This window comes from Lithobates pipiens, unplaced genomic scaffold, assembly GCF_037356315.1.
Source record: "Lithobates pipiens isolate NorthernLeopardFrog02 unplaced genomic scaffold, aLitPip1_a1.2 Scaffold_13, whole genome shotgun sequence".
Taxonomy (NCBI): Eukaryota; Metazoa; Chordata; class Amphibia; order Anura; family Ranidae; genus Lithobates; species Lithobates pipiens.
The window spans coordinates 181703440-181718017 of NW_027507718.1; the positions used below are offsets into that span (position 1 = coordinate 181703440).

Below are 14578 nucleotides of genomic sequence, written 5' to 3' on the forward strand. Positions count from 1 at the left end.
AAATAATTTGTTGGATGAAGCACTGTTTCTGTACACTGCCTGGCTATCCCCATAGACCCATGTTGAATCTATGAGCAGGTGAATATACAGTATCTCACAAGAGTGAAATCCCTACACTAATATAAGGCTGCTTACATGGCGGCCGTATGAAGTGTGATACGTGGAAGAGACAGAACTTGAGCTAGATTAGGCAGGTGTGTGTGTGTGTGTGTGTGTGTGTGTGTGTGTGTGTGTATGTGTATATGTATATATATGTATGTGTTCACACAAAAGTGAGTACACACCTCACATTTCATTTTTGTAATAATTTTATTATCTTTTTCTGTGACAACACTGAAGAAATTACACTTTACATTGTAGCAAAGTAGTGAATTTACAGCTTGTACAACGTTGTAAATTTACTGTCCCCTCAAAATAACTCAACAAGCAGCTATTAATGTCTAAACTACTGGCAACAAAAGTGAGTACAACCCTAAGTGAAAATGTCCAAATTGGGCCCAATTAGCCCATTTTCCTCCCCAATGTCACGTGACTCATTAGTGTTACAAGGTCTCAGGTGTGAATGAGGAGCAGGTGTGTGACATTTAGTGTTATCGCTCTGACTCTCTCATACTGGTCCCTGGATGTTCAACATGGCACCTCATGGCAAAGAACTCTCTGAGGATCAGGAAAAAAAAAATTGTTGCAGTACATAAAGATGGCCTAGACCAGTGATGGCGAATCTTGCCACTCCAGATGTTTTGGAACTACATTTCCCATGATGCTCAACCACACTGCAGGGTGCATAAGGAAATGTAGTTCCAAAACATCTGGGGTGCCAAGGTTCACCATCACTGGCCTAGACTATAAGAAGATTGCCAAGACCCTGAAACTGAGCTGCAGCGTGGTGGCCAAGACCATACAGAGGTTTAACAGGACAGGTTCCACTCAGAGCAGGCCTTGCCATGATGGACCAAAGAAGTTAAGTCCATGTACTCTGCATCATATCCAGAAGTTGAATTTGTGAAATAAGACGTATGAGTGCTACCAGCATTGCTGAAGGGGTGGGGGGGTGAGCCTGTCAGCGCTCAGACCATACGCCACACACTGCATCAAATTGGTCTGCATGGCTGTCGTCCCAGAAGGAGGCCTCTTCTAAAAATTATGCACAAGAGAGCCTGCAGTTTGCTGAAGACAAGCAGACTAAGAGCATGGATTATTTGGTTCAGTTGGTGTTGAGCATGTGTGGCAGCAAGCAGGTGAGGCGTTCAAAGACAAGTGTGTCTTGCCTACAGTCAAGCATGGTGGTGGGAGTGCCATGGTCTAGGGCTGCATGAGTGCTGCCGCCACTGGGGAGCTACAGTTCATTGAGGGAACCATGAATGGCAACATATACTGTGACATACTGAAGCAGAGCATGATTCCCCCCCCCCCCTTCGGAGACTGGGCCACAGGGCAGTATTCCAACATGATAGCCCAAACACACCTCCAAGATGACCACTGCCTTGCTAAAGAAGCTGAGAGTAAAGGTAACGGACTGGCCAAGCATGTCTCCAGACCTAAACCCTATTGAGCAGCTGTGGGGCATCCTCAAACAGAAGGTGCAGGAGTGCAAAATCTCTAACATCCACCAGCTCCGTGATGTTGTCATGCAAGAGTTGAAGACCACTCCAGTTGCAACCTGTAAAAACTCTGTTGAACTCCATGCCCAAGAAGGTTAAGGCAGTGCTGGAAAATAATGGTGGCCACACAAAATATTGACACTTTGGGCCCAGTTTGGATATTTTCACTTAGGGGTGTACTCACTTTTGTTGCCAGCGGTTTAGACATTAATGGCTGTGTATTGAGTTATTTTGAGGGGACAGCAAATTGACACTGTTATACAAGCTGTACACTCACTTTACATTATAGCAAAGTGTCATTTCTTCAGTGTTGTCACATGAAAAGATGTAATACAATATTTACAAAAATGTGAGGGGTGTACTCACGCTTGTGAGATACTGTAAATGTCTGTCAGTTTACATCCTTTTACCTCCTATCTGAAACGGCAGAAAATGAAACTTTCTGCATGCTTCCCCCTTTTTTTTGGTCTAGATTGATTTTCCTAGATGGATCTAATCAGCCACTCGCGTAAAAGGATCCTAACAATTTAATGTAAACCTCCTCCTATCATATGTGTATAAAATCATCTAAGCCTGCCATTTTGAACCAGGCTCCCTAGAAGTTTTTTCAGGGGGGCCTTGGCAAACTGTCTAAAGATTGCCCAAAAATGGTATACAAGGCGGTGAGTGGATGAAGCCTGCCTTTTTTAGTTACACAAAGCCACGGGTTTTCATTGCGCACCATTATGACCTTTTTAGCTGCCAACATCCTAACCACCAATGACATCATCAATTGACGAGGATGTCAGTCACCCAAATAGCATCCTTGTTTGAGGCTCCCCTGCCTCTCTCCATCAGCTTTGGGGTCACATTAGCTGAGTGATGGAGAAAGAGAAACATTGGCAATCTAGTCAGTACCAGTTTGCACCTCTAATGTTGGTTCTCCTAGTTGTGTGGATGTTGCTGCATTATGTTAAACTACTAGAATAGGGTTTACATTTTATAATGGGGTGCCTGCCTCCAGACTGAGTCCATAATTTGGAGGGTGCCTCGAGATTGTCCATAATTTTAAAGGATGCTTTGACCAAAAAAAAATGTTTAGAAACACTGATCTGAGCAGCTGTAAAACCTGTTAGGCCAGCCATACACGGAGTGAATCTCTTTCCTGCAACTACGGGTTACATGAAAGAAAGTAGCCAGATTCCCCCATTTAATACAAACGGTGCAGACAGGGGAATCCCAATGCCAAGCAATTGTCTTCTCCTGGTGGGGGCGGGCAGAGGAAGCCATCCCCACCAGGAGAAGACAGTGATTCTTGCTAGCAGCTATATCCAGCAGGCTGGTTGTACCCAAGTTAATCGATCAACTTGGTACATTCAGCCTGCCCATTAATGGTGTGAATCTTGACCGTTTCCTGCTGAACCGGCGGAGGTTCGAACTGTGTATGGCCGACTTTAAAGACTGAAATTCATTAATATAATTGTAATATTGAACTATTGCCTTAAATGTGCTAACAAAGGCTCTGTTCTACTTTTTATCATAAAATGCCTAGTAGAGGTCATGCAATGTCCAAAGAGTTCTTTTAATCTCTTCCTGCCCACGCTATAGGTGAAAGACTGCTACAGTGCAGGCCTAAATTACCATGAGGGCGTCCATGTACGTCCTGGGTAGAGCTCCGTTCAGTGATCAGCGAGTTGATTACTTGCTGATCACAGATCAGAGTAAGATGCTTATCACTTGATGTAAACAGAGTCGGTAATCCACTTATTTTTTTTTTTTTTTTTTTTCCTCACACTGACAGCAGTAGGAGAAAAAAATAATTGGCATCTGGAGTAAACGGGACATTGTTCCAACACATTCCAGACTCACTGCTGCTAATCAGTGCCCACCCGTGCCACATATCAGTACTTGCTAAGCAATGCCACCTATCAGTTGCGTCATCAGCGCACATCAATGAAGGAGAAAAATTACCTGTTTGCAAAATTTTATAACCGACTATGAAAACCCTTTAAGTACTAGCTTGACCACGCAATTATCATTCAAAGTGCGAAAGCTAAACTGGCCTGGGCAGGAAGGGGGTTTAAGTGCCCAGTTAGCAACTGTTTAAAAGCATTTTCATAGGGAATTCTAATAAAATATATTGAGGTAAGCTTTTTGAATACTTTTGTTTTTGAGCATTTGTATAAAATTTAACAGCCAATGAAGATGTGTTCCTTGATTTCCATATAGACAGCACATGTTGGCTCCGGGAGTCCCCCCAAGACATGTTAACTGTTGCCTCTGTAGAGAGCCATTTCTCACATACTTTGTTGTCAAAGTATGAACTTGTAAAGACGGTTGGAAATGAAACGTTCTATCATCAGTTAGAAGCCAGACAAAATCTGTAATGCTTTCCAGAGATGATCATTTAGCACGGATCGCATAGAAGCAGTTTCTACGACTAGTCTCTGCAGGCATGCCAGGCATTTTCCTGTTCCCGGCCTTCCCATACTGCCCTTTACCTTATAAGGAAAATCCCTCACAGACTGAGCCCACAATGTATAAAGGAAAAAGGTGGAGTTCCCATGACGTATAGCACTTATCTTTTCCTCAGCTGTACTCGTCTACTCAGACAGTTTCTCACACTTATTTCATTCTCGTTTCATACATTAAATTGTTTTACCACTTCATGTTCTACTATGTGTGTAATCTTCATTACACCTCAGGAACACAGATCTTTGTTTAATCCAGCAGAAGAGCAGAAATGGAATAACTTCAATACAAAGCACATTCGTGAATTCCTGGTTTTTTTATTTTATGTCTGTTTTTTTACTTTTCATGGATGAGAACGTGACCATTCGGGACCTGTGCCCTCTTTCTTTCATCAGACAAATCTAAATGCAGTTGATGCATTAACATGCATGTTGTGTCTTAACATGATGGTGTATAATTATATTACATCATTTATTCAGCAAAGTAAAAAAAATTCACATAATACTATCTATATATTTAAGCCCCGTACATGCGGGCCAAGTGTTTGGCGGCAGACCTTTTTCAGTCATGCCCCCTTCGAATGGGCCAAAGGTTTGCTGGTTTCTTTTGAACCAGCTGACATTTGGCCCATTTTTTTACAGAAGCCGGTCTATCAGAAGCCAGCCGTTCGAGGGGGCACGAATGAAAAAGATCTGTCGACCAGCTCCCAAGGTGAGTGTCAGCCAATGGCTGAGAGCACTGACCAGAGTGTAATGGCCGGGGGGGGGGGCTCACCCTGTTGGAGCACAATAAAACAGCAGGGGAGATCGCTTTACTAACATTGGATTGTTTGCACAGCGGCTCTGACCTGAGCTGTCGGTTTTTTTGGGGGTTTTTTTTTTTTCGTTCAGCCCGATGGGTTGAACGAAAAAAAAAAAAATATGGCAGTGTGTGCTAGGCTTTACTGTTGTACTGAGATTACCCTGTCTACCTACTTGGAGGTCCACTTACACAACAGCTGGCTCAACTAATTGCTAATATGAGGAGGAGGTTCAAGGGTATATCTTGCCTGGGCAGGTGGGTAAGATCCTAGGTGTAGACAGCATGCCCCCTGAATTTTATTCCCAATATGTAGATCTTCACATCTATGTTCCAGCTGGTCAATTCCTAAGGTTTTTTTTTTCCTGGGTCAATTTCTGAGGCGGTGATTGTGCTGGTGCCCAAGCTGGGTAAAAAACTAGACATTTGTACTTTATAGTGACCAATTTACCTACTAAACATGGAGGCAAAGTTACTAGTAATACAGTTATTGCCAAACAACTTTAGTCAAATCTTGACCATCTAATTTACATGGATCAAACTTTGTCTGGCACTCTAACCGCCTTTTACACCAACACAAGGACTAGGGATGTTGGTTCCCTTGATGCGAAGAAGGCATTTAACTAATTGGAGTGTGACCTACCTGTGCCTGTGGGCAGTGCAAGGAAGTTGTGTACATCACCACATTATAAATTTGTATTTGGACTAAAGTTTATAAATTGGCTGCAATATTTGTTCACTAGGTGGGAATTTGTACTAATGACATTCCTTCTGCATTCTTTGTTACACTTATCTTACAGAGAGGTTTGTGGCAAGGGTGCCCCCCCCCCAGCTTATTTGTCTTAGCATTGTAACCCCTGGTGGTTCTCCTGCACCCCTCCCCACTATAGAGTGACTATTGTCGATTGTCACTTTATGCTTATGACTCCTTTTTTCTATTTAAAGAATGCAGAAACCTCTTAAGCCACCCTAGATTTAGTTAATACTGTTGGATCTTCTCATGTGTAGTAGTTAACCAGTCTATATTCATCCTGTTTCCTTTGAACTCTGGCAATATGGCATTGATGAGGGAGCGTTTTAAGTTTCTAGATGTAAATATGAATAGTGATGTACTTTCTTTCTTTAAATCTTGCCCCATTCAGGAAGCAGCTAAAAAACCATGTGCTCCTCGTGCATTTATGGGATGAATTTTTTTTTTTTTTACAAATTGTATTTGTATTTGCTTCTCCATCTTTAATGTCTTTATACCATGGCAGGTGTGGATCCCTAAAAAGATCTTTTATAAGATTAATGTAATGTATCTCCAGCTTAATTTTGGGCTGGGGTGGGATTGGGAGCCCACCCAGAAAAGCACTGTTCACCTTACACCTGCCCATGTAGACATGTGGTCTTGCTCGCAACAGCTTCCATCTTTTCTACAGGCCTTCAATTCTGGTGATGGTAATATAGCAGTTTGTACAGTTGGAGGCCACTCTTTTTGGCTCTATCCCAACATCTAGCAATCTGGTCTTTAGAGCATCAAGGTATATTCCACCATACCTTCGCTTACAGAAATTGCCCTTAGAGCATGGAAAACGCACAAACTTCTCAAACCTAATCGGTGGTCTTACCTTAAGCCATTAAGGAGCAGTCCTAACCTGCTGTGCTTTTGGTCAATACCTGACCCTCAATGGTGGTCATGATGTGGTGTAACATTACAGCACCTTATACACAATGAGACCATTCTAACCTTTCAGGATCCTAAACTTAAATAGGATTCACCCAGCCAGATGCTGTTTCAGTGCCTTCAACTGTACTGTGCAGCACAGTCTAAATCTACCAAACTAATTACCCTCTAGGCAAACCAAGTGGAGCAGGTGTTGATGATAATTAGTGGCCTCATGGAGCATCTCTATTCTTTTTACTTATGTGTACTTTGCTTTAACTCCCCCAAACTAATTTGCTTCTGATCTTGGTTGACGAACATACCTGATCTAAACGGATGAGGATCAAGACGGCTCTCTGGGGAGATGCTCCAGACATGTAGTATAATCTATAAGGTGATTCAAACCAAGTTCCTGCACAGGGTATACTTCGCCGCACAGAGGCTAGATGGAAATTACCCCCAAATACACCCCTTATGTCGTAGAGGGAAAATAGAAACTGTCATTTATGCACATCTTCTGGGTGTGCACCCCACAGACAAGTGTCTTGGTTGAGTATCCTCTGTGATTGCAACATTTTTGGCGCTGCTAGGTGTGCATGAGGATGAACTGCCTCATCCCACTCAGCTACTGACACTCAATTTTTTATTTTATTTTTGTACTATGCTAAGAGAAATTCTTCTCCAGTCTTAGATGCTACCACAGCTGTCCTCGTAGGTGTCCAACTTTTACTTCTGTACTATCTTTGTTTTAACTTATAGTTGCAGAAATTGCCCTTGGAAGTTTGGTGGCATATGGTCACAAAGATTGATCAATGAACCACCCCTTGAGGTGCATTTCCTTTTCATTTTATACATTGAGTAATATACATATTTTAGGTATGTGAGTAAAATGTTGAAAGTATATATTCATGCTTTGTTTTTGTTTTTCTGTATTTTAGGCTGAAGGAGAAGTAGCTGCTTTGAATCGCCGAATCCAGCTTGTAGAAGAAGAATTGGATAGAGCTCAGGAACGTCTAGCAACAGCTTTACAGAAACTGGAAGAAGCAGAAAAGGCAGCTGATGAGAGTGAGAGGTATTTATAAAATACTTTATTTTAATACATATTTCTATTCTGGGCGTGTGTGTGTGTGTGTGATACTATTCTTGTTTCTAGCAAGCAACGCCAAAGAGCTTATAAAAATGCTATCATCACAATTAATATGGTAGCCAGGAAAATGAAGCACAGTACTCAGCACTATGACCTTGTAGACCTGGAGTCCAGGGACCAGTTCCTCTATAAGGCTGGGTTCACACTGCTGCGGGGGGAGATCCGGATGTGATTCGCACAGCAAATCACATCCGATCTCCGTAGCAATGCGAGTTCAGCCATACAGATAGTATGGCTGAATTCGCAGCGCTCCCGCAGCAAACTCGCACGGGACCCTTTTTTGGGTCCGCAACAGAATCGGATCGCATGGGGGTTCACACCATGCGATCCGATTCCTGTGCGAGTCGGCAGATCGCACTGCGATATGCCGACGGATCTGGGGGTGTCATTAACATAACATTGACACTCCCAGCCGTCCGCATAGGGCAGTGTGAACTGCCGGCGGGAGGTGTGCGATGCGGGAAAACGCCGCGGATTCGCGGCGTTCCCGCATCGCAGCGGTGTGAACCCGGCCTGAAACACTTTTTTTATTTTTTATTTTTTTTTGTCCATGCAGTTTGTAAGTTCTCTTTCTGATTATGATCTTCTGTAGTTCAAAAACTTTCTAGAAAGTTTTAATAAAATTCCACCTTGCTGCGTTTGAGTGTTGTGACTGTGGTAAGGACTAGTGTTCTTTTTGCAGGGACTACTTTTCAAAGACTGTTTTTACTTATTGAAGCTTTGCTGAATTTGCTGGGGCTGTGTAAATAACAAAAATCAACATCACCTAACAGCTGAACAAATTTGTAGACCTTTGCTTTTCTGCAATACAGTTTTACATACTGAAAACTAATGCAGAAACAAGTGACTTTTACTGTTTGCAGGGAGACTAATATAGGCTTACATTTAAAGCTAACAGTTGACTGATTACTGTTTAGATAAACAGATGAGACTTTTTTTTTTTTTTTTTTTTCAATGTTGGGAGACCACCATGTCATTGGATCCAATGTTGGCAAGTTTGTTGTAAGGGTAAGAGGTTAGGCTTAAAGACAATGTCTGGGCAAATATCAACCCTCTCCACCCTCTTAAAAAACCCAAGGCTGTTTTTTAATTGCCTTCAACAATCATCCTTTGCCAGCATCTCTAGTAGTGGAGACTTGTAATTTGGGGATTGAGACGGGGATACAGGAAGTGACGGGATCAGCCAGGGTATTTTTATATATATATATATATATATATCTCCTCTATATAATCTCCTCTATATACACATACACACAGCACTAGCACTCTGTTGTTTAATCTGCTTGGACCAGGATCTGTGCTTAACCCAAAAAATAAAACTCTTTAAGGCTCCCATATAGAAATGTGATTCCTGTCCTCGATTTAACCAGTAACATAATATTCATTCATTGACAGATGAAAAATGGACATCACTGCATCTCTATGGAAAAACTTAATCCATTCACATCCATTATCAGTTTTTTTTAAACTGATCAAAGCTCTATTTTTCTTCCGTTTTAAAAAAAAAAAAAACATATCGGACGGAAAACAGGTGTAAACTGACAAATGGTTGGTTTTAAATATCGGTGCATATACAGTATCTCACAAAAGTGAGTACACCCCTCACATTTTTGTAAATATTTTATTTTTTCATGTGACAACACTGAAGAAATTACACTTTGCTACAATGTAAAATAGTGAGTGTACAGCTTGTATAACTGTGTAAATTTGTTGTCCCCTCCAAAATAACTCCACACACAGCCATTAATGTCTAAACCGCTGGCAACAATAGTGTGTACACCCCTAAGTGAAAATTTTCAAATTGGGCCCAACGTGCCAATATTTTGTATTGTATTTTGTATGGCATCCATTATTTTTCCAGTGCTACCTTAACCCTCTTGGGCATGGTGTTCACCAGAGCCTCACAGGTTGCCATGGGGGTCCTCTTCCACACATCCATGACATCAGAGCTGGTGGATGTTGGTGACCTTGCGCTCATCCCCCTTCTGTTTGAGGATGCCCCACAGATGCTCAATAGGTTTTAGGTCTGGAGACCTGCTTGGCCAGTCCATCATTTACCCTCAGCTTCTTTAGCAAGGCAGTGTCGTCTTGGAGGTGTGTTGGAGTCGTTATCATGTTGGGATAGATGGCGCCACACATGCTTGGCACCATCTGAACCAAATAAGTTGGTCTCATCAGACCACAGGACATGGTTCCAGTAATCCATATTCTTGGTCTGCTTGTCTTCGGCAAAGTGTGGGCTTTCTTGTGCATCATTTTTAGAAGCGGCTTCCTTCTGGAACGACAGCAGTGTAGGGTATGGTCTGAGTACTGACAGCCTAAACCCCCCCCCCCCCCCAACCACTTCAACCTCTGCAGCAATGCTGGCAGCACTTATGTCTATATTTCCCAAACACACCCTGTGGATATGACGCTGTATACATGCAGTCAACTTCTTTGGTCGACCATGGCGAAGCCTGAGTTAAACCGCTGTATGGTCTTGGCCACTGCTGCAGCTCAGTTTCAGGGGCTTGGCCATCTTTATGTAGAGCAACAATTCTTTTTTTCAGATCCTCAGCGAGTTCTTTGCCATGAGGTGCCATGTTGAACTCCCAGTGACACCAAATTTAACACACCTGCTCCCCATTCACACCTGAGACCTTGTAACACTAACGGATCCCATGACACGGGGAGGGAAAATTGCCAATTGGGCCCAATTTGGACATTTTCACTTAGGGGTGTACTCACTTTTGTTGCCAGCGGTTTATACATTAATGGCTGTGTTGAATTATTTTGAGGGGACAGTAAATTTACACTGTTATACAAGCTGTACACTCACTACTTTACTTTGTAGCAAAGTGTCATTTCTTCAGTCTTGTCACATGAAAAGATATAATAAAATATTTCCAAAAATATGAGGGACTCACAAATGTGTATCTCTTGTGAGATACTATGTAGTGCAATACAGAAAGATATTGGACCCACCCATATAGCAGCCTCAATGTGCATGTCTCTGTTGCTCACAAATCTGTTAATGGACAGATTCCTCAGTTGCGCCTGCTATTTTTATTTTTGCTGGCTATGGTAACGTAGATATGTAGGGGCAGCAGATTGCACCACTAAGCGCAAAAGGGAACCAGAAAGTAGACACTTCCGGGAGTGTTAAGTTCTGCAGGATCTACAGAAACCGGTACCCACTATAGCAAGTATTGGATGCAGGGGAGGCAAGTAGTTAACGTTTTCTGGGCAAGGGGGAAATGGGAATATAAAGGTGTATTTGTGTGTGTGTGTGTGTGTGTGTGTGTATGTGTAATAAATAAAAAAATAATATATATATTGTTATTATTATTATTATTATTATTATTATTAAAATCTCCTGACAGCACCACTTTAAGGTGGTGGGGGGCAGAATTAATCAGAATGCAATGACAAGGCCATCCCTTTTGTGTATGTATATGTACGTATAATCCAAAGTCTAAACAAAACCTTCATTGTGCGTTCACTTTTCAAGACCGCTGAGTGTCGCTCTCTAAATTGGATTTATTTAGGGATTTTTACCCTCAGGTAATAAAATAAACTGTGAACCTTTTACTACCACTTTTAAGCTTTGCCACCAGCCACTAGAAGAGTTAAAGTTCACACATTCGTCCCAGATGGAAAAAAAAAAATGCTTGGAGAAGTATGACCAAAGCTCTGTAGGTCACAGGAGTGCACTTAGTTCTGCAATCCTGTGACCCCGATTCAGCTGACAGCGGGCAAAAAAACCTTGAGACTTTTACAACCACTTTTAATATGTAACTTTAGAAAAAAAGAGATGAGGCATTCCCTCTTCGACCTCTGGAGAATGGAAGAAGGTGGTCAAATCCTCTGTTTACATAATACACCCAATGAAAGCTTAAGTAAAGAAAGTTAATTCACTTTAAATATATACATAAGGTATGTAATGCCCTACCAAGGTTGTTTTGCATGGGTAAGTGAAACGCTAATATTTTGGGAGCGCTCAATCAGATAAATGTATGCAGTACAGGCAACAGCACATAATTTGTTTAAGTTTCCCAAGTGTTGTAATCGTGCAGCATGTATTTTGGGAGTCCTAAATGAATTCAAAGAAAATATTATTATTGCACTCCTTTTTTAATTTTATTTATTATTATTATGCAGAATTTATAAAACGCCAACTGTTTACGCAGCGTTTTACAACATAATTATATGTCTTCTCTTTTTTAATATGCTAGAAAATTAATTGTAATGAAGTGGAATCCATGCCACTCATTGACCAACAATGAATGGATCTCACTAATCAAAATGTGGCTTTTTTGAGCAAGGAACTTAATATCTTACTTTAACCATCATATCAGGGGGGTGGTGAGTCCCCGTCCTCAGAATACAATCATACAGCAGAAGAGATCTCTGCATCATGCATTGTATTGAATCTTATCAGTCTGTATACCCTGCTTTAGTAGTTCATTGAAAGATGCACCCAATTACTTTCTAAAACTTAGTTGCTTGAATTGTGTTCCAAGATTTTGTGGCTTTGATTCTAAATCCTATTGTTTAGAACAACTTGACACCTTTTCAGTTTCCATGTTCATTGTTTTTATTGACCTCCTTATCAGTCACTCTTTAGATTTACAGGTCTTTAGAAGCTAAATGTATTACTGGCCGATCAACAGGTATTTTTCTGTCCTTGCAGTCTTTAAAGTGGTAGTAAACTCCCATTGGACGCTTGTACCTACAGGTATGCTTATAATAAAGCTTACCTATAGGTACAAGGAATGTCTTCTACACATGCACCGTTTAGGAGATACTCAGGGTCTCTGAAGCTGGTGATGTCACCGGCTAATGCGCTCTGAAGGAACCGCATACACGTGTCATTCCTTCAGATCTCCATGCTACAGCCAAGACACTCACACACGTGTGGGAGTGACGTCCTCGTGGCTCGGCCATTGAAGCCTGCGAACCCGGAAGGAAGGCGGGAGCCCTGTCAGTGTGGAGCTGGAGGACTTAAATTCAAGGCAAGTCTTTCATAATGTGGGAGTATGTGATGCATACTATCACATTATGACATTACTTTGCAGGGAGAAGTGTGTTTTTTGTGTCAAGGCAAAATATTATTAATAATAATATTATTATTATTATTATTTTGCCTTGATGCACTCTAACTGCAGATGTATTTGTTTGTTTGACATTCAGCTTTACCCATACTGCTTGTATAATGTGTTTTTGGATTTAGACCTGTGATCATCTTTTAAGTATAAATTAAATTAATATTTTTGTTCTTTCTCCATTTCAGAGGTATGAAGGTAATAGAAAACCGAGCAATGAAGGATGAGGAAAAAATGGAAATTCAGGAAATGCAACTCAAAGAAGCCAAACACATTGCAGAGGAAGCAGATCGCAAATATGAGGAGGTGAGAAAGTCTAATGGTTGGAAAGAGAGGAGAAATCCAAGATGCTGGTAGCCTTTATTGCTTTAGAAACCGTCTGCAAAAACTAAATTATTGCACTTTGTGATTTGTTCAAATTGGCAAAACAATCACAACACAGCAGGGCACAGTTTGTTTTCATCCTGTTTATTGTTATGAAATTGTCCAGCCTCAAATGTATTTAAATATACGTTCCACTCGCAGAACAATAATGCTCCCATTGGCTCTAACCCATCCTGGGCCCAGGTGCAGGGGACCGCTAAACCAGCACTGCAGATGGTCCTTCTCTGGCTTTCTGTCCCCTTGCAATGGAGTCACTCCTCTTCTGGATCTTGAGGTGGCTGTCACTGGTCATCCAATAGTCCACATCACTTTTTTTCTTAATACTGTCAGGAATTGTTTAGAGCAGAGTGAAAGGGGGGATAGTTTTTTTTTTTATCCCAGAGATGGAGTTTTTGTTATAATTATAACCTTGTCAAAGCATTTCTTTAAAGTGACCCTGTCGTCATACTTTTATAATTTAAACCAAGCATCCTACAGTAAAAAAAAAAAAAAAAAAAAACTTTCCGGTGGGTGGTGCCTCTAATCTTTGCTCTATTAAAGAGCTATAGTCACTGAAGAATCACACTAGGGACAATTTGGATGTCTGGCTCCCTCTGTTGTTCCTTCCACAAGCCCCTTTTCACAATAAGACACGGTATCGATCAGTGGCAGCTTATCCATAAGAGGCGCCGCGCCCCCCCCCCCCAAATCCATGCGCCTGGCAGGGTCCCAGACGCATGGCTTTCATTGGAGTGTGTTTTTTGTTTTTAAAGTACATGATTAAACACATTTAACACACATTAAACACATGCTCTAATTGGCTTAAAAAAAGTAGGCTTGGGGTGAGCCCACACAGTTGTGTAACAATAGCGAATTTACTATATGGTTTGTTTGCCCCAACCAAACCCCCCCCCCCCCCAAAAATGGAGCACCAGCTGCCACTGGTAGCAATCTTTGATTTGGTACATCAAATCACAATGATCGGGGGGGGGGGGGGGCGCGCAGGCATACAACATCCTGGAAATGTATTAGATGCAGGATATTTTTTTTTTTTTTTTTTTTAATAAAGTGGAGTTACCCTAGCCTAAAGAAATCTGACATGCTTTGCCTCCTTCAGGAACACTATTTAAAGGATAACTGAACTTTTCCCTTAGCTTGGAGAGATTTCCTTGCCCTTATAATTGTACCTGCAGGACAGCAAGTGAAGTTTAATGGGTACACAGGTATCAAATGAACAGATGATTCAGTTGTTGCAAAAATATATCCAAAACTGGGAATGTTTTTGGTATTGCGGTATATACTCGAGTATAAGCCAAGTTTTTTTTTTTTTTTTTTTTTTTTTAGGCTGAAAAAACCACCCTTGGCTTATACTCGAGTGAGGGAGCAGCCTTACTGTGCCCATCTGCAGCTGTACCTTTGGTTCGAGTATAAGCCTAGGGAGGGAAATGCAGCATCCCTGTGCTCATCTGCAGCTGTACCTTTGATAACT

At 41.5% G+C, this 14578-nt stretch overlaps 1 protein-coding gene across 4 annotated transcripts in view; it reads left to right on the top strand.

Annotated features, from left to right (window-relative positions):
- The window catches only part of TPM4 (tropomyosin 4), a 106001-nt gene that overhangs the window by 79221 nt on the left and 12202 nt on the right, over positions 1–14578 (top strand). For all 4 annotated transcript variants that reach the window (XM_077475950.1, XM_077475949.1, XM_077475952.1 and 1 more), the window contains 2 exons: positions 7434–7567; positions 12915–13032. In XM_077475950.1, coding sequence (XP_077332076.1) covers positions 7434–7567; positions 12915–13032 — 252 coding nt within the window. The remainder of the gene's footprint in view (positions 1–7433; positions 7568–12914; positions 13033–14578) is intronic.